Source organism: Schistocerca americana, chromosome 6 (genome assembly GCF_021461395.2).
Source record: "Schistocerca americana isolate TAMUIC-IGC-003095 chromosome 6, iqSchAmer2.1, whole genome shotgun sequence".
Lineage (NCBI taxonomy): Eukaryota > Metazoa > Arthropoda > Insecta > Orthoptera > Acrididae > Schistocerca > Schistocerca americana.
This window is the reverse complement of record NC_060124.1, coordinates 540,218,295-540,240,679: the sequence shown is the minus strand read 5'-3', so window position 1 is coordinate 540,240,679 and position 22,385 is coordinate 540,218,295. Positions and strand designations below refer to the sequence as shown.

The following is a 22,385-nucleotide window of genomic DNA, read 5'->3' as shown; positions in this document are numbered from 1 at the left end:
GAGTTCGAGTCTCGGTCTGGCACACAGTTTACACCTGCCCGGCTGTTTCATATCAGCGCACACTCCGCTGCAGAGTGAAAATCTCATTCTGGATGCCTGATATTATTTCATCGATCTCTAAGATCCCTCAGCTTATGGACGCAAGTGTACTTTGTTGGACGCTAAATCTCACAGTTACCAGGCCTTTTGTAATGTTATGGATTTAGTTACCTGTGTCAGAAATTTACTGCCGTTTTCCTGTAGCGACTGTCTTCCATAAATCAAAAGGACCTAACGTCTCAACACACGATCAGTAGAATGGTAATAAACTTCAATTGACAAATTCCGATGGATCAAGAAAGACATGAGTGTCTAATGGGTGAGAGCTGCTGACGGTTAGTGGCCGGCTGGGGTGGCCGCGCGGTTCTAGACCCTACAGTCTGGATCCGCGATCCTGCCTCGGGCATGGATGTGTGTGATGTCCTCAGGTTAGTTAGGTTTAAGTAGGTCTAAGTTCTAGGGGACTGATGACCTGAGAAGTTAAGTCCCATAGTGCTCAGAGCCATTCATTTGACGGTTATACTAGCAGATAAATTTTACTTCTCTTCTTATGGCTGGCTAGTTGTCTGGGGTGTCGGTTCCTGTTTATATTTTCCAATTAACAGGTCCAAGGTTTCTTCAAATGGTTTAAATGGCTCTGAGCACTATGCGACTTAACTTCTGAGGTCATTAGTCCCCTAGAACTTAGAACTAACCTAAGGACATCACACACATCTATGCCCGAGGCAGGATTCGAAGCTGAGACGGTAGCAGTCGTGCGGTTTAAGACTGAAGTGCCTAGAACAGCTCGGTCACAGCGGCCGGCCAAAGTTTGTTTCTGTAAAAGTCGCTGGAATATTGTTGCTTTTTGATGTCATCACTATTTATTCATAAATTCTTAACACTTTCTACAACGTCATTTGTTAAGTAAATGCATTGTGCAGCACTTCAACAAAACACAAATAAAATAATGGAAATGAGCGTACGGCACTGTTGGTCGGGAGGTCCCATCCGGGGAAGTTTGGCCACCAAATGCAAGTCTTATTTCAGTCGACGCCACATTGGGCGACTTGCGCGACAGTGATGAGAATGAAATGATGATGAGGAGAACACAACACCCATACCCCGAGTGGAGAAAATATCCAACCCGGTCGGGAATCGAACCCGGACCCGTCGGCATGGGAGGGGAGCACGTAACCACGCTACTAACTTTATAGTTACATCGACTAATCTCGACAACAACTGAAAAACGTATGGCGCATTTGGCCCCTAAAATTTCTGTCAGTATTACGTATACAGATACCAAATCCTTCTAGAGCAGGATAGACTTGAAATTAATTTCACTACGACTGTCTTCATTTGAATTACTTTTCATGTATAATTTACATAACATCTTCTGGAAATGCCTATTTATATAATGACTTATGAGCCAAATAATTAATGATTAAAAATGCAAATTTTGACACTATTAAAACTATCAGCTTCCTGTCTTTGTGTAATTGTCGACTGAATTATCGATAATAAAATTAGAAAAATTAAAAATGAAAACATAAGTATTGTATAATGAAAGCTAAAGCATAGTTATATTAGTCTCACTGTAAAGGGGTTTTCGACTGCTTTAAATTAACTAATGATTACTAATTTTCATGCTTCCAAGATCGATGTTTCTAAACAGATCGATCGTGGTGTCCTGCTTCTCAGTCCAAAGACTGGTTTGATGCAGCTCTCCACACTAGTATGCTGTGCAAGTCCCTTCATCTCCGGGTAACTACTGCAACCTACATCCTCCTGAATCTACTTACTGTATTCATCTCTTGGCCTCCCTCTACTGTTTTTGCCACCAACGCTTCCCTCCAGTACCAAATTGGTGAACCCTTGATTCCTCAGGATATGTCCTACTAACAGATCCCTTCTTCTAGTCACATTCTGCTACAATTTTCTCTTCTCCCAAATTCCGTTCAGTACCTTCTCATTAATTACGTGATCTATCCATTTAATCGTCAGCGTTATTCAGTAGCACCATATTTCAAAAGCTTCTGTTCTCTTCTTGTCTAAACTTTTTATTGTTCATGATTCACTTCCACACATGGTTACACTCCGTACAAATACTTTCAGATAAGACTTCCTGACACTTAAATCTAGATTCGATGTGAAAAAACTTCTCTTCTTTTCTTGCTATCGCCATTCTACTTTTTATATCGCTCTACTTCGACCATCATAAATTATTTCGCTGCCTATGTAGCACTACTCATCTACCACCTTAACAGCCTCATTTCCTAATCTAATTCCGTCAACATCACCTGATTTTAATTCGACTACATTCCATTATTCTCGTTTTGCTTTTGTTGATGTTCATCTTATATTCTCTTTTCAAGACACTGCCCATTCCGTTCACGTGCTCTACCAAATCCTTTGCTGTCTCTGGCAGAATTACAATGTCATCGGCAAAACTCAATGTTTTTATTTCTTCCTCCTAGATTTTAATTCGTACTCCATATTTTTCTTTTGTCTCCTTTAATGCTTGCTCAATGTACAGATTGAATAACATCGAGGATAGGCTACAACCCAGTCTCACTCCATTCTCAGCCACAGCTACCCTTTCGTGCCCCTCGACTCATATAATTGCCATCTGGTTTGTGTACAAACTGTAAATAGTCTTTTTCTCCCTGTATTTTACCCCTGCCATCTTCAGGCTTTCAAAGAGAGTATTCCAGTCAGTATTGTCAAAAGCTTTCTTTAAGTCTACAAATGCTAACAACGCATGTTTGCCTTTTTTTTAACCTATCTCCTATGAGAAGTCGTAGGGTCAATATTGCCTCGCGTGTTCCTACATTTCTTCTGAATCCAAGCTGATCTTCCCTGATGTCGGCTTCTACCAGTTTTTCCACTCTTCTGTAAATGATTCATGTTAGTATTTTGCAACCGTGACTTATTAAAGTGATAGTCTCGGCCCCTCCCCGGAATTTACACGAAACAGGTGACTTGTGTGTACACATGTGGTGCCAACTCCCTCCATTGATCTACCGAGGCCTCACCGCTTCCTTGTCACGACGCGTTGCCGCCGTTATCCGTGCCAAAAGGGAAGAAATTGGCTATTAGGTAGGTGGTCATAAGTTCTGATTGATCATTGAACACAGGGTGTTTCAGAAATGATGGCCAATATTCAGGGACATAACAGGAATGACCATTTGAAACAAAACAAGTCAAGTAAGCAGGGGCTCTAAAACGCATACCTTAAGAGCTATGATCTTCGATACTGTGAAACAGATCTCTTTTACTGCAAGCTCTTTGCTTTCCATAATTTGGGAAGTGATAGTATGAAGCAAAACAAGGAAAACATGTCCAGTAAACATGTGTTCTAAAATGAACACCTTAAAAGTTATGAGCACTTGTTCATTAGAAGAGCTGTGTTTCAAAGTAGCGAAGATGAGCAAGTGTCCATAGCTATTAAGGGGCCTGCATGCGTTCAGTACTTATTGACAATTCTAGTTTGCAAAACCTTAAAAATATTGAAGCGACATCACAGTATCGATAACAATGAAAAGAATTTTCAGCAAATAACTCGATTTTCGAAGGTTAAGATGTGTAACACCCAAAAGAAAGCGTATGCTGCAGTTATATTAGATGTAGCTTACAAAAAATGGTTCAAATGGCTCTGAGCACTATGGGACTTAACTTCTGAGGTCATCAGTCCCCTAGAACTTAGAACTACTTCAACCTAACTAACCTAAGGACATCAAACACATCCATGCCCAAAGCAGGATTCGAACCTGCGGGAGCATTTCTACAAACTGCTGAGTAATACTGCACTATATTCTCAATTTAATGAAGTAAGCGGTGTCATAGGGAATCCTGCATTAACCATCTTAAAGTGGTGTATGCAATGATTAATCCTGCATAGGCGTATTAAAATTCTTTTGTGTTAAAATACTCCGTGAAAACGTAATCTGAGGTATGGTCTACAACAGAAAGACGTATTGAAAATTAACCAGTGCACACTAACACGGCCTGACTGGTTCCTGAAACACTGTCGACATCTGAATATTGTTAAACGGTCAATAACTGACCTCACACGTTCAGTATATACTGAAAATACTGAGAATATTTTGAGGTCCATCAATACTGCTCAAATGGCTCTGAGCACTATGGGACTTAACCTCCTAGGTCATCAGTCCCCTACAACTTAGAACTAGTTAAAACTAACAAACCTAAGGACATCATACACATCCATGCCCGAGGCAGGATTCGAACCTGCAACCGTGGCGGTCGCGCGGTTCCAGACTGTAGCGCCTAGAACCGCTCGACCACCCCGGCCGGCCCATCAATACTGCTCGTCAATGTTTCTAGTACTGACAATACATCAATATGCGCCCTCAGACGGTCAATACGTTGGCAGTTTGAGAATATTATTGAACGTGTGAGGGCCCCTTTAAGGTATACATTTTAGAGCACCTGTTTACACGACAATTTTTTTCCCAGTTTTGGTTCACACCACCACTTCCCAAAATATGAAAAGCAAAGAGCTTGCAGTAGAATAGATTTGCCGGCCGTTGTGACCGATCGGTTCTAGGCGCTTCATCCCGGACCCGCGCTGCTGCTACGCTCGTAGGATCGAATCCTGCCTCGGGCATGGATGTGTGTGATGTCCTTATGTTAGTTAGGTTTAAGTAGTTGTAAGTCTCTGGGACTGATGACCTCAGATATTAAGTCCCATAGTGCTTAGAGCCATCTGAAGCACGAGAGATTTGTTTCACAGTACCGAAGAGCAAGAATTGGTCTTAGCTTGTAAAGTATGCGTTTTAGAAGCCATATTTAGTAGACATTTTTGTGTCGAATGGTCATTCCTATCATATCCCTGAGTATTGTGCATCACTTCTGAAACACCCTGTATTTTGTCACCACTGTGAGAATTATACCGGACAAGCAGGTGTAAATAAATTTATGATGTCTGATGGTGTGACTGGTTGGTTGCAACTGGTAGTGAATAGCGGTTTACTCCGCCAGCAGCTCTTGGCTTTGACAGTCTGACTCACCGGCCTGTCCGAAGTAGGCGGCCACGTGGAGTGCGGTGACGCCGAGCTTCTTGCTGGAGACGCGCAGCGACTGCGTGGAGCGCATCACGTCCAGCACCTGGTTGTGGCCGTTCTGCGCCGCCAGGTGGACCGCCGTGAAGCCCGCCTACAAACACGCACGCACGTACATACATACACAGCACACGTACCACATCGGTGATGGTGGCGCCGGCCGGTATTACACTATCAACTTTATTTGTCAAAGATTTGATCAAAGATGTGATCAAATATTCCGTCAAATATATTTGACAAAGACCTTTGACGTAGCGCTAGAAGGGGGTATTACACTATCATCATATTTTTCGTCAAAGTTCAAGATCGCTGACAACAACAACTTGTTATTAACTGCAGCAATTGCATGTACCACAATTGCACTGTGTGCACATGCGGAAGGGAAGCGGGGGAAAAACGACGACACGATAAAAGCATTCAACAAAACTTGTTACGTGAGCTTACAGTGGAGGACGTCAAGTCGTACATCAATTACTTAATAATGGATGAGCATACATTTCTGTATATGCTCAGTGAAGTGTGTCCTCATATCACAAAGCACAATATTCACTTAAGAACTGCTACATCTTCAGAAGACAGGCTCACTGTAACACTCCGATTCCTTGCTACAGGAGAGAGTTAGGTTAGGTTAGGTTACGTTAGGTTAGGTTAGGTTAGGTTAGGTCAGGTCAGGTCTCCAATCTTCTGAATCTATTTTTGTATTCAGCGTGCCTCACGTTGTAAAGCGCCTCATCAGCTTCATACATCTCTATTAATTTTGTAGTTGTCGACACACACCAATTGTATTTACAGACAATGTTTATAAAAACACTACAGACGACAGAATGCTGCAGCGATGTTAGCGCTCTGTGCGGTAACATGTCACGTTGCAGTGAACAGAAGACAAGCGACTTCTTTGATCGCCGGCCGAAGTGGCCGTGCGGTTCTAGGCGCTGCAGTCTGGAACCGCGAGACCGCGAGGGTCGCAGGTTCGAATCCTGCCTCGGGCATGGATGTGTGTGATGTCCTTAGGTTAGTTATGTTTAACTAGTTCTAAGTTCTAGGGGACTAATGACCTCAGAAGTTGAGTCCCATAGTGCTCAGAGCCATTTGAACCATTTGAACTTCTTTGATCAAATCTACAGCGAGGCCCTAGATTTGATCAAACATTTGACGACATTTGACGAAGTTCCCTATTACACCATCAAATATCTTTGACAAAGATATTGGACAAAGATATTTGACAAAGAAATTTGATAGTGTAATACCGGCCTAGGAAACCACTGTACCCTCTACAACAGTGCTGTGCTGTCACCTTCAACAGTGTACCTTTCAGCTGCAGGTGACTATAACAATTACGAATTACTGATTACTCTTTGTTGCTTGGTTACCAATTCATCCCAGTCTTGGAAAAAGATGTCCAGCCTATAGCGTAAAATCAAACCTTTCTTACATTTAGACGTTATTACAAGCGTAATAATGGTACACAAATTGTGTACTAAAAGTCCTTTACAGTTTCATTTTAATATTAATTTAATACAAAACTTGAACCTATCTACAGGGGATGTTAAATGGATTCCATATTTTTAGATTTCCAGAAGGCTTTCGACACCGTTCCTCACAAGCGTCTTCTAACCAAACAGCGTGCCTACGGAGTATTGCCTCAGTTCAGCAACTGGATTCGTGATTTCCTGTCAGAAAGGTCACAGTTCGTAGTAATAGACGGAAAGTCATCGAGTAAAACAGAAGTAATATCCGGCGTTCCTCAAGGATGTGTTATAAACCATCTGTTGTTCCTGATCTGTATTAACGACATCGGAGACAATCTGAGTAGCCGTCTTAGATTGTTTGCAGATGATGCTGTCATTTACCGTCTCGTAAAGTCATCAGATGATCAAAACTACCTGCAAAATGATTTAGACAAGATATCTGTATAGTGCGAAACGTTGCAATTGGCCCTGAATAAGGAAAAGTGTGAAGTTATTCACACGGCTTCTAAAAGAAATGGAGAGCGGTTCTAGGCTCTTCAGTCTGGAATTGCGCGACCCCTATGTCGCAGGTTCGAATCCTGCTTCGGGCAAGGATGTGTGTGATGTCCTTAGGTTAGTTAGGTTTAAGCAGTTCTGAGTTCTAGGGGACTGATGACCTTAGAAGTCCCATAGTGCTCAGAGTCATTTGAACTAAAAGAAATCAGCTAAATTTCCATTACGATATAAGTCACACAAATCTGAAGGCTTTAGATTCAACTAAATACTTAGGGATTACAATTGCAAATTACCTAGATTGGAACGATCACACAGATAATATTGTGGGTAAAGTAAACCAAAGACTGCGATTCACTGGCAGAACACTTGGAAGGTGCAACAGGTCTACTAAAGAGACTGCTTACACCGCGCTTGTCCGCCCTATTCTGAAGTACTGCTGTGCGCCGTTGGATCCGCATTAGGTGGGACTGACGAATGACATCGAAAAAGTACAAAGAAGGGCAGCTCGTTTTGTATTATCGCTAAATAGGGGAGATAGTGTCACAGACATGATACGTGAATTGGAATGGCAATCATTAAAACAAAGGCGTTTTTCGTTGCGACGGGATCTTCTCATGAAATTTCAGTCACCAGTTTTCTCCTCCGATTGCGAAAACATTCTGTTGGCACCCACTTACATAGGGATAAATGATCATCACTATAAAAGAAGAGAAATCAGGGCTTGCACAGAAAAATTTAAGTGCTCGTTTCCCCCGCGTGCCGTTCGAGAGTGGAACGGTAGATAGACATCTTGAAGGTGGTTCATTGAACCCTCTGCCAGGCACTTTATTGTGAGTAGCTGAGTAATCACGTAGATGTGAACCTGCACAATATTTTTTACTTTATCTCCCACGCGCTAGAAGATTTAAATTGTTGGGTGGAACGCACTCTTGAGCAAGCAAATGCGGAGCGAATTATTCTCCATGCTGTTTTCATTTTAAAAAAAGAAAACGCGACAACCAGTTATGCATGTCGTTTTTAACAAAATTAGAATATGATTTTGTAAGTCAGGGTAAACCGGTAGGAGAACGTTTATTGATGAGATGGAATTACTGGGACTAGGAGAACGGTGCTCTAACAAGGGAACCTCCCCATCGCACCCCCCTCAGATTTAGTTACAACTTGGCACAGTGGATAGGCCTTGATAAACTGAACACAGATCAATTGAGGAAACAGGAAGAAGTTGTGTGGAACTGTGAAAAAATAAGCAAAATATACAAACTGGTCATGAGTCTTCGCCACATAGGCAACATAAAGGAGAACGCGAGCGTAGGAGCGCCGTGGTCCCGTGGTAGAGTGAGCAGCTGCAGAAGGAGAGGTCCTTGGTTCAAGTCTTCCAACGAGTGAAAATTTTGCTTTCTTTATTTTTGCATAGTTATTATCTGTCCGTCCGTTCATTGACGTCTCTGTTCACTGTAATAAGTTTAGTGTCTGTGTTTTGCGACCGCATCGCAAAACGTGCGATTAGTAGACGAAAGGACGTGCCTCTCCAATCGGAACCGAAAACATTTGATCGCAAGGTCATAGGTCAACCGATTCCTCCAAAGGAAAACACATCTGATATATTCTATACGACACTGGTGACGGCATGTGCGTCACAGGAATATGTTGTCGACCCACCTAACTTGTACACTTGGCGAATGGGTAAAAAGATTCTTCTACCTTGCCCGATTTAGGTTTTCTTGTGGATGTGATAATCACTCCCAAAAAAGTGATGAAAACATAAGAGTTTGTCACATAAACTGAAAATAAAAAATCAAAGTTTTCACTCGATGGAAGATTTGAACCAAGGACCTTCCGTTCCGCAGGTGCTCACGTTACCACGAGACCACGGCGCTGCTGCAGTCCTATCGTCCTTAATGTTGCCTATCTTGCCATGAACTACTCAGTTTGTATATTTTGCTTATTTTTTCACAGTTGCACACAACTTCTTCCTGTTTTCTCAATTGATCTGTGTTCAGTTTTTCAAGGCCTATCCACTGTGCCAACTTATAACTAAATCTGAGGGGGGTGCGATGGGGAGGTTCCCTTGTAAGTAATTGTCATTTCTTTTCTTTATTAACACCGTGATGGGTCGCTGGGCTGTGAATGTTTTTGGTGTGCACGCGAGTAAACGGCGCACCGGCTTTGAAACGGCGAGCAGGGAAAGCGTTGGCCAAATGGTACAAGCAGGAGCTAGGACGTGCTACAGGGGTGGCGAATTCTTAGAACGGAGGCCGGAACGCCGGTCCAGTGGGGCGGTTCCAGACTGTAGCGCCTAGAACCGCTCGGCCACAAAGATCGGCAGCCATTGTCCACCTATGCAACTGCACAACCTAATGTACAGTCAGCAAGCAGTGTGCACGACGCGGGTTCGCCTTTCCGTGTTTCGTGGACCTCCTTAGAAGACAGTCGTCTACTCCTTATAGAAAGCGCGGGGTACGGGATACAAAGTGTAGCATCGCAGCGGCTCTAGCTTTCTTTCTCGAGCCTTGATGTGTGAGGCTAATGGTATAGGCGGGGCACCGCGTGATTGGCTTAACAGTGTGTGACGTCAGAAGAGCAGCTCTCGGGGTCAATGTTTTTTGGCAGTAGGGGAGATGTTCATGTTGCGATTGGCATCTGCTGCCCCATAGCTGAGTGGAACCGGCACGGTAGCTCAGCGTGTTCGGTCAGAGGGTTAGCAGCACTCTGTAATAAAAAAACTGAGTAAATCGATCAACAAGGAACTTAAACATATGTCTTACGATGTCCTCCCCGAGCAGATGCAACGATCAAAATCGAACAAAATGAGATCAACAAAGAATTAAAAAAAAAAAAAAAAAAACAGGTGTCATCGGACGTGCGCCACGAACAAATTCAACGAACAATATAGAACAAAATAAGATCAACAACAAACAAAAAAAGTGGTCAGCGTGAGGGATTGCCGTCCTACGGGCCCGGGTTCGATTCCCGGCTGGGTCGGGGATTTTCTCAGCTCAGGGACTGGGTGTTGTGCTGTCTTCACCATCATTTCATCCCCATCCGGCGCGCAGGTCGCCCAATGTGGCGTCGAATGTAATGAGACCTGCACCTAGGCGGCCGGACCTGCTCCGCAAGGGGCCTCCCGGCCAATGACGCCAAACGCTCATTTCATTTTGGCGTGATTCTCTAGTTGGAGGGAGTTCTCGCGATTGGGCAGCAGTGCTTCTTAACTCTGCAATTGGCAACTGGCGCAGCTTTGGCAGGAAGGAATTAGGAGCGCGTAGGTGAGGGCCACGAGAGAAGGCACAAGGTGTTTGGTCGCGGAGGTGTCCTGATGAAATCCGTGGACGGCAGCGACGGAGGATGGATCGACTTGGCGTTGCATCGTGGTTGGGTCTGCAACATCTCAGAAGTCCTATAGGGTGCTGACGACGTCGTCATCACGAAGGGCCAGCTCTTCTACAGTGTAAAGAGCGGCGCAACGCATTCATAGCCACGATGAGAATAATTCGCAGCACCGGCAGAGAGGTCAATTGGATTTCCCGCACCTTTGGGATCCAGAATGATCACCTGAGTCAAGTCCATAGCGCTTGTATGAATGTGAGAATTTTTGCGACTAGTCGCCTAGTCCCACTCACTGTTTGTCACAAATTTGTAGTGTTATATAGCGTGCAATTATCGTTGTACTTGTTTGAGTGTACATTCTCAAGTGGGCAAGTAGCAAATTCGTAGATAGGTAAATGACACTGCCATTTACTTGAAATCACGCCTGAGTTTGGAAACAGAACTGTCACGGAATGAGATTTTCACTCTGCAGCGGAGTGTGCGCTGATATGAAACTTCCTGGCAGATTAAAACTGTGTGCCCGACCGAGACTCGAATTCGAGACCTTTGCCTTTCGCGGGAAAGTGCTCTACCATCTGAGCTACCGAAGCACGACTCACGCCCGGTACTCACAGCTTTACTTCTGCCAGTATCTCGTCTCCTACCTTCCAAACTTTACAGAAGAAATCTGCCAGGAAGTTTCATATCAGCGCACACTCCCCTGCAGAGTGAAAATCTCATTCTGGAAACATCCCCCAGGCTGTGGCTAAGCCATGTCTCCGCAGTATCCTTTCTTTCGGGAGTGCTAGTTCTGCAAGGTTCGCAGGAGAGCTTCTGTAAAGTTTGGAAGGTAGGAGACGAGATACTGGCAGAAGTACAGCTGTGAGTACCGGGCGTGAGTCGTGCTTCGGTAGCTCAGATGGTAGAGCACTTGCCCGCGAAAGGCAGAGGTCCAGAGTTCGAGTCTCGGTCGGGCACACAGTTTTAATCTGCCAGGAAATTTCAGAATTGTCACGGTTTTCATGTTGAATTTAGATGTTCTTAATTGATGTGTTTGTGAATTTTAACTAATCAATGTTTCTGTTTCGTGCGTTCACTATATCAAGTTAGATGCAATAAACCTTTGGTCAGGCAGATACTTTCAATCATAGCAAATCACATGCAAATAAATTATACCAGTCACACAGCGTCAATCAAATTCAGATTTATGGAAATTCCCCACTTTAAGGTCCATCACACGGGCCACAATTTCGCGTTATCCACTTAACTTTGCACGCAACTGAAATTTAAGAGATGGATCTTGAAGTGGTCCGCCTGCAGCTAGTTTTGAGAGGCTGGGAGTGTAACCACCACTGGGGTTTTGCAACGTATGCGATAAACATAACCAGCTTCAAATCAGCTTCATAGTACTTAATAAGCTGAGCTTTTGGTTTTTCGGAAGTTTCGTCTGTTACAAGCAGCCAAGAAGGCTAGGGGCCAGACACTAACATGGTTTGGCCGGTCGGAGTGGCCGAGCGGTTCTAGGCGCTACAGTCTGGAACCGCGCGACTGCTGTGGTCTCAGGATAGAATCCTGCCTCGTGCATGGATGTGTGTGATGTCCTTAGGTTAGTTAGGTTAAAGTAGTTCTAAGTTCTAGGGCACTGATGACCTTAGCAGTTAAGTCCCATAGTGCTCAGAACCATTTTTGAACTAACATGGTTCGATTTCGATTGCTTTCACACTTCACCCTCTCCCCGTCCTATCCCACACCACCGTCTTACTCCGAGGCTTCTAGAGGTGTTGTAGCGAAATAGTAATTTTTTCATATACTATGTCATATATGCGCTAAATTCAGTTGAAATGTGGCCATGTATTCCATAGTTATGCTTGCAAGTCACCGCGTTACAGCCCCCACCAATACAAATACGGGTGCAAGACACATCTAGCCCCCATCATAATTGTCTTGCAGTACCTCCATGCAGTACACAACACACACACACACACACACACACACACACACACACACACAGAGGATATGTGGTTATTAACAGCGAAACCTGATACAGGTGAACGTACATGATGACAGAACCAAAAATTCGAATAAATATGAGTTTGCAAACGAGCTGAATCAATGTGTGGTTACGAGAAGCCACTGCCTTCATTATGAATTATTCTCCCAGCTGTACAAACGTATTTGAAATATGAAACTTTCACTTTAGACCCCATATAGCTGGACTCAAATTTTCACAACAACTTATGGTTGGGGAATGATAAATATCTTCGCAGAAATGTTACTCGCAATAGTTCAGTTTCATGTTATGAAACATGTAATTGATTCCAGTAAACAGCTCGTTTCTTTTCGGAACTGGAGTAATCTACTGTAGATTTTATGCATCAAAAGGGTGCTATATTTGGCAGCCACGCTCGACACGCAACAAGTATTGTTTCCAACAATCGAACGTTTCCCTAAGCCGATAACTGGCTATCGTCGCGTGTCATATGTACTGGCGCCACAACACTATGGAACGAAGGGCTGCATCCGCCAGCGAAAGGTATTGTGTCCAGTAGGCACGTAAATGTAGTTTGCGTAAGATGATACTATGGTAAGTCATTTTTCCGTTATTTGGCATCTTCGTATTTAGTACACTATACAGCCATCCTTTTTTTGCCTTTGGGAGTGGCGACGCCATCGTAATAATAGCCTATATATGAAATGGTACTTCAAAACCGGCTTCGGGAAAGGTTAGGGCGTCCCCTGCAGGCGACACGCAGTTCTTGGAGTGCTGGGGGAACTTTGAGAAGTGGGCGACTAGGCACCAACACAATGAAGGTGGGCATCATTAATTTGATGACCCTTACTGGGAAGGCGGAAGAGTTGATAGACTTCATGGAAAAGGAGAACTTAGAACAGATGGGACTTGGAGAAGTTAGATGGAAGAGAAGAGGTAGGAGGGAAATGAGGAAAGGCTACACACTCTACTGGAGTGGATTAGATTAGATTAGATTAATACTAGTTCCATGGATCATGAATACGATATTTCGTAATGATGTGGAACGAGGTCGAATTTTCCAATACATGACATAATTAGGTTAATTTAACAACATATTTAAGTTAATATAACAACTTTATTTTTTTGTGTTTTTTGTTTTTCTTTACTTTTTATTTTATTTATTTTTTCAATTTTTTTCTTTTTTTCTTAATTTATATCTAAAAATTCCTCTATGGAGTAGAAGGAGTGGTGGACAAGAAGCCAAAAATGGAGCAGGTATCATAGTAAAACCAAACCTAAAGCAATATGCAGAAGCAGTAGAATACGCAAGTGATAAGGCGATGAGGATTCGGCGGAGGACAAGGAATGTAGTGAAGGATTCATCCAAGTATATGCACCACAAACAGGAAAAAAAGGAGAGAACACAGAGGATTTTTCTAGATGTATTAGAAAGTATAACTACAGATGTGGATGCAATAGTAATCGTTGACCTAAATGCGCAGGTAGGCAAAGAAAAGCTGGGGAAGGAGATAATTGGCCCATATGGAAATGGAAGGAAAATTGAGGAAGGAGAGAAACCGGTTGATTTCTGTGAAAGAAACGGGCTGATTGTGGGCAACACATGGTTCCGTAAAAAGAGTAGCCAAAAGATAACGAGATATGGATGGGGTGATAGACTGACGGTCATCGATGACTTTCTGGTGGAAAAGAAAAATCGGAGACAGTTGACGGATGTAACTGCACTCCTAGGAGAGACTTTTGATGGAGACCACCGAGTGGTGGTGGCAAAGATGAGATTCGATGAATTGAAAGACATAAAGGAAGAAAGGGAAAGGAAAATAAAAATGTTGAAACTAAAGGATGGCATGGTACAAGAAAAGTTTAAGGAGTTACTTAAGCGTAAAATCCGTAACAACGAGTATGGCAATGTGGAAGAGGAATGGTGTAAGTTCAAAGAAGTGTTTGTAAGCTCTGCTTAGAAGACCTGTGGCAGAGTGTCCGGAAGGGTAAAGGAAAAGGAGACACCATGGTGGGATGAGAGGGTGAAGGAGGTAGTAAAAGAAAAGAAGAAAGCCTGGAAAGAATGAAACAGAGACCGAACAGCAGGAGAAAAGAGGAAAAGCTTGAAGAAATTCACACGAAAGTTGGAAAAAGATGTTAGTAGTGGTAAGAGGATGATATATGGAATTACAAAGAGTATGAGGAAGGAAAAAACAGAAACAAAGCTAGTGAAAGGGGAAAGCGGAGAGCTGTTAATGGAACCAGAGGAGATAAGGAAAAGATGGGAAGAGTACTTCGACAAATTACTAAATGTTAAGAATGGCAATGAAAAGGGAATAGAAAAAATGGTTCAAATGGCTCTAGGCGCTATGGGACTTAACATCTGAGGTCATCAGTCCCTTAGACCTAGAACTACTTAAACCTAACTAACCTAAGGACATCACACACATCCATGCCTGAGGCAGGATTCGAAAGGGAATAGAAGTACGGCAGGGGGGCAGGGGTCTGGAATAAGGGGAGTATATAATCATGTTAGAAGTGAAACTAGCTCTGAGAAAAACGATAACAGGAAAGGCACATGGGATAGACGAAATTACTGTGGATGTGATAAAGGCAACTGGACCAGTTGGGCTACAGTGGCCACGTAGACTAATAAGATGCATTTGGATCCAAAAATGTGTACGTGAAGAATGGGGAAAGGAAATAATAATTCCAGTTTTCAAGAAGTGTGACAGGAAAGTATGTGACAATTATCGAGGGATCATACTCATATCCCAAGTAGCAAAAATAATGGAGAGGACACTGGAAAGAGGAGTGAGAGAAAAAGTGGAAATGCAGTTAGAAGAGAACATTATGACTTTCGTCATGGTAGAGCAACAGTGGACCCAATCTTTAGTATGAGACAGTTGATGGATAGACATTGAGAGTATGGGAAAAATCATTTCTCGACTTAGTGAAAGCATATGACAATGTTCTCAGGGAAAAGGTATGGGCAACCTTGAAGAGAAAGGGAGTTGGAAAGCTAATACTTGATGTCATCTGGGCAATGTATGAAAAAAGCTCTAGTTGTGTGCAGACCCAAGTTGGCAGAACTGAATGATTTAAAAATGTTACGGGACTAAGACAAGGAAGTATGATATCACAACTACTATTTACAATGGTGATGGATGAAATAGTCAAAGAGACAAAACAAGCCCATAGAGGAAGGGAGATGAAGCTGCAACTATTTGCTGATGATATTATGGTGTGGGGAACAAGCAGTAAGCAGGTACAAAAGCAAATAGACATCCTAAATGATAAGTTCGAGAAATATGGAATGAAATTTAGTGTGGGGGATATGGAGGGCATGGGACAAATTCATATTAAGGGACGGGATATTGAAATAGTTGAGAACTTTAAATATTTGGGAAGTGTATTAATGGGGAATGCTCGTTTGGAGACAGAAATTAGCAATAGAATACAACAGAGTAGTACATTTTACTAGGGTGTGAGGGGCTTGGTGTGGGGGAGGGAAGTGCCAATGAGGTGCAAGCTGGTGCTATACAAGACTTACTTCACACCCATACTAATATACGGCTCAGAGACTTGGACTATGACTAAAAGAGAGGAGAGTAGGATACAATCCAGTGAAATGAAGTTTCAGAGAAGTATGCTAGGGAAGACGAGGAGAGACAGAGTGAAAAATGAAGATGTTAGGAAAGAAACTGGAGTGGAGAAGTTGACTGAGAAAATTGAAAAGAATAGATTAAAATGAAACTTCCTGGGAGATTAAAACTGTGTGCCGGACCGAGACTCGAACTCCGGACCTTAGCCTTCCGCGGGCAAGTGCTCTACCAACTGAGCTACCCAAGCACGACTCACGCCCCGTCCTCACAGCTTTACTTCTGCCATTACCTCGTCCCGAGTTCGAGTCTCGGTCCAGCACACAGTTTTAGTCTGCCAGGAAGTTTCACATCAGCGCACACTTTGCTGCAGAGTGAAAATCTCACTCTAGACTAAAATGGTTTGGACATGTGAAGAGGATGGGAGAGGGAAGAATACCAAGAAGGATGATGGAGTTCAAGATTGAGAGTAAGAGGCCAAGAGGAAGACCGAGAACAAGATGGATTGATACAATAAAGATGAGCTTAAGGAGGAGAAACCTGCTATGGAACCAAATTGTGGAAGAAGAATGGTGGGAAGACCGAGTAAAGTGGCGAATACCATTGATACCCCAACCAGACCAGATGTTGGGTAGAGGGGAAACGAAGATGATGATGATGAGGATGATGACAGTCATCCTTGCTACACAAAATCAACTTACAATATAGTTCAAGATGTACCCAATATATACTGACGAAAAAAAAAAAAAATCACAACACCAAAAGGATTTGCCGGCCGATGTAGTCGAGCGGTTCTAGGCCCTCCAGTCTGGAACCACGCGACCGCTACGGTCGCAGGTTCGAATCCTGCCTCGGGCATAGATGTGTGTGATGTCCTTAGGTTAGTTAGGTTTAAGTAGTTCCAAGTTCTAGGGGACTGATGACCTTAGATGTTAAGTACCACGGTCGCAAGTTCGAATCCTGCCTCGGGCATGGATGTGTGTGATGTCCTTAGGTTAGTTAGGTTTAAGTAGTTCTAAGTTCTAGGGGACTGATGACCACAGATGTTAAGTCCCATAGTGCTCAGAGCCATTTGAACCATTTGCTAAGTCCCATAGTGCTCAGAGCCATTTGATTTGAACCAAAAGGATTTATGCCACATAAAAAAAAAGTTGGTAGGCGTATTTCTACATCTGAAAGATAATGTCTATTCAGATTTCGCGCCAATCACATAAGAGTGGAGCCAGTAGCAAATAAAATACAAGCTTTGCGGTCGTGGGCTTTAGTTACCTTTGAGATTGGATGTGGTGAGTTGACGTTAGTCAAGAATGCCTTTACAGCGACAAAACACCTTTATCAGCATCTCACTGAGTTTGAACATGCTTGCGTGATAGAGCTACGAAGAGCTGGATGTTCCTTCTGCGATATTACAGAAAGACGTGGTAGGAATGTAGCCACTGTACGTGCTCGCTGCGATAGTCACGGGAATGTACGGTCGCAACACGACCCGCCTTCGGACGGCCACGTGGTACCACCGAGAGGGAAGATCATCGTGTTTGACGTATAGCTCTGACGCATCGTGCTGCATGTGCAGCAGCAATTTTACCAGCCTTTGGCACCACAGTGACACAACGAATTGTTACAAATCCATTACTTCAAGGACAGCTCAGAACCAGACATCCTGAAGGGTGTGTATCAGTGACCCCGAACCACCACCATTTGCGACTGCAGTGGTGTCAAGAGACAGGTTATTGGAGGGCGGGTATGGAGGTCTGTTGCGTTTTGTGATGAAAGCTGGATCTGCCCCGGTGTCAGTAATGGCCGCTTGTTGGTTAAACAGAGGCCAGTTGAGGGCCTGGAACCACACTGTCTGCGTGGTAGATGCACTGAACCCACACCTGAAGCGCTCTCTTGGTTATCCCACGCACCTTGGCTGCAATGTTGCACGCTAGTCTGGTGATTCGACCTATTGTGGTGCCATTCTTGAACAGCATTACAGGGGATGTTTTCCAACGGGATAACGCATGCCCACAAACTGCAGTTCTAATCCAACAAGCTCTACAGAGTGTCGTCATGTTGCCTTGGTATGCCTGATCACCAGATCCGTTCACATTCGAGAACATATGGAACACCGTAGGACAACAACTCTAGCTTCATCAGCAAGCTGCATTATTCGTCCCTGTATTGACTTACAAAGTGCAACAGGCATGGAACTCCCGCCCACAAACTGACATACGGCAACTGCACAACACAATGCATGCACGTTTTCATGCTCGCATTTAACATTCTATCGGTTACACGGGTTTGTTATGTATCAGAATTTCACATTTGCAACGGCGTATTTCGCACTTATATTAACCTGTGATCTTGCAATGTTAATCGCTTAAATGTTTTGCCTAGACAAATATACGAGGGTTCAAAATGGCTCTGAGCACTATGGGACTTAACATCTATGGTCATCAGTCCCCTAGAACTTAGAACTACTTAAACCTAACTAACCTAAGGACATCACACAACACCCAGTCATCACGAGGCAGAGAAAATCCCTGACCCCGCCGGGAATCGAACCACGGAACCCGAGCGCGGGAAGCGAGAACGCTACCGCACAACCACGAGCTGCAGACTATTCGAGGGAAAGTCAATTATTATCCGCTAAGTAATTATAAAATTTTACTGTAATCAAATAGGAAACTTACAAGAACATGAATTTTCGACATAGTCTCCTTGCGTTTCAAGGCACTTGGTCCATCGTTGTACAAGCTTCCTGATGCCGTCATAAAAGAAGGTTCTCGGTTGGGCTGCGAGCCAGGAATGCACCGCTTCTTTCACTGCTTCGTCCGAGGCAAATCCACGGCACCATAATGCCTGTGTGAGTGGACCAAACAAGTGATAGTCAGAAGAGGCGAGTCCGGGACTATATGGAGGATGATCCAGTACTTCAAATTTGAGTTTCTGGAGCGTTTCAGCAGTGTGAGCAGCATTACGCGGACGGCATTGTCGTGCAACAACACAACACCTTTTGACAGCAATCCTCGGAGTTTGCTTCGAACTGCAGGCTTTAGCCTGGCAGTAGGCATCTCACTGTAACGTACACTGTTTATTGTTGTGCCCCTTTCCCCATAATGTAACAGTAGTGGACCTTGTGCGTCCCAAAAAACCGTAAGCATCAGTTTTCCTGTGGACAGTTGGGTCCTGGAACTTTTTTTTGCACGGCGAATTTGGATGTTTCCATTCCATACTTTGCCGTTTACTCTCCAGCTCGTAATGATGGATCCATGTTTCGTCACCAGTAATGATCCTCTCTCAGAAGTTGTCACCTTCGTTACCATTGCGATCCAAATGTTTTTTGCAGATGTCCAAGCGCGTTTGTTTATGCAACTGTGTGAGTTGTTTTGAGACCGATGTTGCACAAACGTTATGAAAAATGGTTCAAATGGCTCTGAGCACTGTGGGGCTTAACTTCTAAGGTCATCAGGCCCCTAGAAGTTAGAACTACTTAAACCTAACTAACCTAAGGACATCACAAACATCCATGCCCGAGGCAGGATTCAAACCTGCGACCGTAGAAGCCACTCTGGCCGGCAAACTTTATGAAACGCAAGTCTTTTGTATATGATTTCTAAGGCAGAACCTTGACTAACTTGCAGACGATGTGCCACTTCGTCAATAGTTAATCGTCCAAGAGAATCATTTCACGTGAACGCTGAATGGTTTTTTCATTTGTGGCGGTAAACAGTCGTCCAGCTCCTTGATCGTGCGGAACACTTATGCGACCATTTCGGAATTTTTCAATCCATTCGATCACACTCTGTTGTGGCAAAACACTGTTCCCATTCTGTAGCGAAAGTCTTTTATGAATTTCAGCCCTTATACGCCTTCAGACCACAAAAAAACGGATCATTGAACGTTGCTTTTCTTTGGTGCAAATAGACAGCGAAGCAACCATGATTAACAGCACGGCAGCGATAACGAAACTAACCTTGCAGTTTGAAAATTGCAAAGATATAACAAATGAACAAAGCATGCGTCATCAACGTAAAACAACATTACCACCAAAATAAACAAAAATATAACTAAATTGCGGATAATAATTGACTTACCCTAGTATTCCCGAAATTTCATTACATTAATCTTATGTGATGTTGCGATTTTTTGTCAGCGTATATACATTTTTCATATAAATATCGAATGATTCTCGGAAGAGTTTACATTTCAACCTTACACGTTCGTAATTTATGATCATGTTTGTAGTAAACTACGAAGTATATCGTGAATACCAAAATACCGGCATGGCGAGGTGACAAGTACGATAAATTTGTATAATCTTCTGTACATTACGTGGTTTCCGAATAATAAGCTGGGCATGGCACAACGACATTGGACTCTCGGTTAATTCAGTTCACGGATTAGTTCTTTCCTTTGTTCTTCATGATTGTAACACGCGAAGAATATTTACTTTACGTCCAGTTGCTCTGGGGGCTGTCTACAGTGAAGATTCTGAACAGCAGAACTGAGAAATTGCTGCCCTTGAATCTAATTCTACTTAAGCGTCTGATAATCTTGTGGTCGGCAACCCGGATTATTAGAGTAATCCTGATTGGGTAGTCACATACATCACTTACCTTTGACATCTCCAGAGTCTTCCAGTCTTATTTCAAAAGTTCTTGAGTTTTATGTTTCAGCCCTGGTATTTTCACAGACTTCGCGCAGTAGAATCGTTGTTTGCGAAATAGTTAACCTTTTCGTACAAAACTACTCCTGTACGAGCAGCTCAAGGTGAAAGTTATTCGTAAGCTATAAAAACAGCCATTTTTAATTATTTCGCTTTCGAGTTTCTATTGACTGGACACACGGAGAATTAGTTATGGCTACCAGAGCTGAGATAACTTTGTGTCCCTCAATTATTTCCATTCTTTTAAAGCGATTTTCTCAGTTGTAAATATTGAAGTTCTCTTACGAAATGGAAACTGGGGTCCCTGATTTAATTTTGGTACAGTAATGCGCAACCAACAGCATCGTGGAATGCATTTTGCCACCCATATGCATTAATTTTGAGAAAATTTGGAGATACATGGAAGTTGCAATCCACGACTTGATGATTCTAAATCAAAATATCATTCAGTTTCAAGCGTGAGTAAAGTACATCGATGTTGTTCATTTGGCTCCTGTGTGGTTGTTTGCAACTAATTCCATCAGGAGCATCCCAGGTCGGATGGCTGTACGCATCTCTGGATTCCTCTGGCATTATACACTATGTGATCAAAAGTAAACGGACACGGGGCTGAAAGTGACTTATAAGTTCGTGGCGCTCTCCAACGGTAATGCCGGAATTCAATGTGGTTTTGGTCCACTCTTAGGCTTGATGACAGCTTCCACTCTCGTAGGCGTACATTCAGTCAGGTTCTGAAAGGTTTCTTGGGGAATGACAGCTCATTCTTCACGGAGTTCTGCACTGAGGAAAGGTATCGATGTTGGTCGGTGAGGCCTGACGCGAAATCGGCGTTCCGAAACATCCCAAAAACGATCTATACGATTCAAGTCAGGAATCTGTACAGGACAGTCCACTACGGTGATGTTATTGTTGTGTAACCACTCAGCCACAGGCCGTGCATTATGAACTGGTGCTCTATCGTGTTGAAAGACGCAATCGCCATCCCCGAACTGCTCTTGAACAGTGGGAAGCAAGAAGCTGCTTAAAACATCAGTGTAATAACCGAACTATAAATCAAATGTTTGTTAGCGTTAAGCAAAACTGAGACCAAAATTATTGCACTACACTGAAGAGTCAAAGAAACTGGTACACCTAATACCGTGTAGGACCCCCGAGAGCACGGAGAAATGCCGCAACACGACGTGGCATGGACTCGACTAATGTTTGAAGTAGTGCTGGTGGGAACTGACACCATGAATACTGCAGGGCTGTTCATAAATCCGCAAGTATACGAGGGGGTGGAGATCTCTTCCGAAGAGCACGTTGCAAAGCATCCCAGAAATGCTCAATAAAGTTCACGTCTGGGGCGTTTGGTGCCAGCGGAAGTGTTTAAACTCAAAAGAGTGTTCCTGGACCCACTGTGTAGCAATTCTGGACGTGTGGGGTGTCGCATTGTCCTGCTGGAAATGCCAAAGTCGGTCGGAATGCACTATGCAAATGAATGGATGCAGGTGATCAGACAGGATGTATACGAACGTGTCACGTGTCAGAGCAGTATCTAGATGTATCAGGGGTCCCATTTCACTCTAACTGCATACTCCCTACACCATTACAGAGTCCCCATGCAGCGCGGTGTGGCCACGTGATTAGAGGCGACATGTCAAGGGCTGTGCGGCCCCTCCTGCCGGAGGTTCGAGTTCTCACCCGGGCATGTGTGTGTGTGTGTGTGTGTGTGTGTGTGTGTGTGTGTGTGTGTGTGTGTGTGTGTATTAGCATAAGTTTAAGTTAGTTTAAGTAGTGTGTAAGGCT

The 22,385-nt window shown here is 43.5% G+C and overlaps 1 protein-coding gene across 1 annotated transcript in view; it reads right to left on the bottom strand.

The window, feature by feature from the left end:
• The window catches only part of LOC124620279 (serine/threonine-protein phosphatase 6 regulatory ankyrin repeat subunit A), a 437,897-nt gene that overhangs the window by 236,524 nt on the left and 178,988 nt on the right, over nucleotides 1-22,385 (bottom strand). The window contains exon 11 of the mRNA XM_047146947.1: nucleotides 5,052-5,196. Coding sequence (XP_047002903.1) covers nucleotides 5,052-5,196 — 145 coding nt within the window. The remainder of the gene's footprint in view (nucleotides 1-5,051; nucleotides 5,197-22,385) is intronic.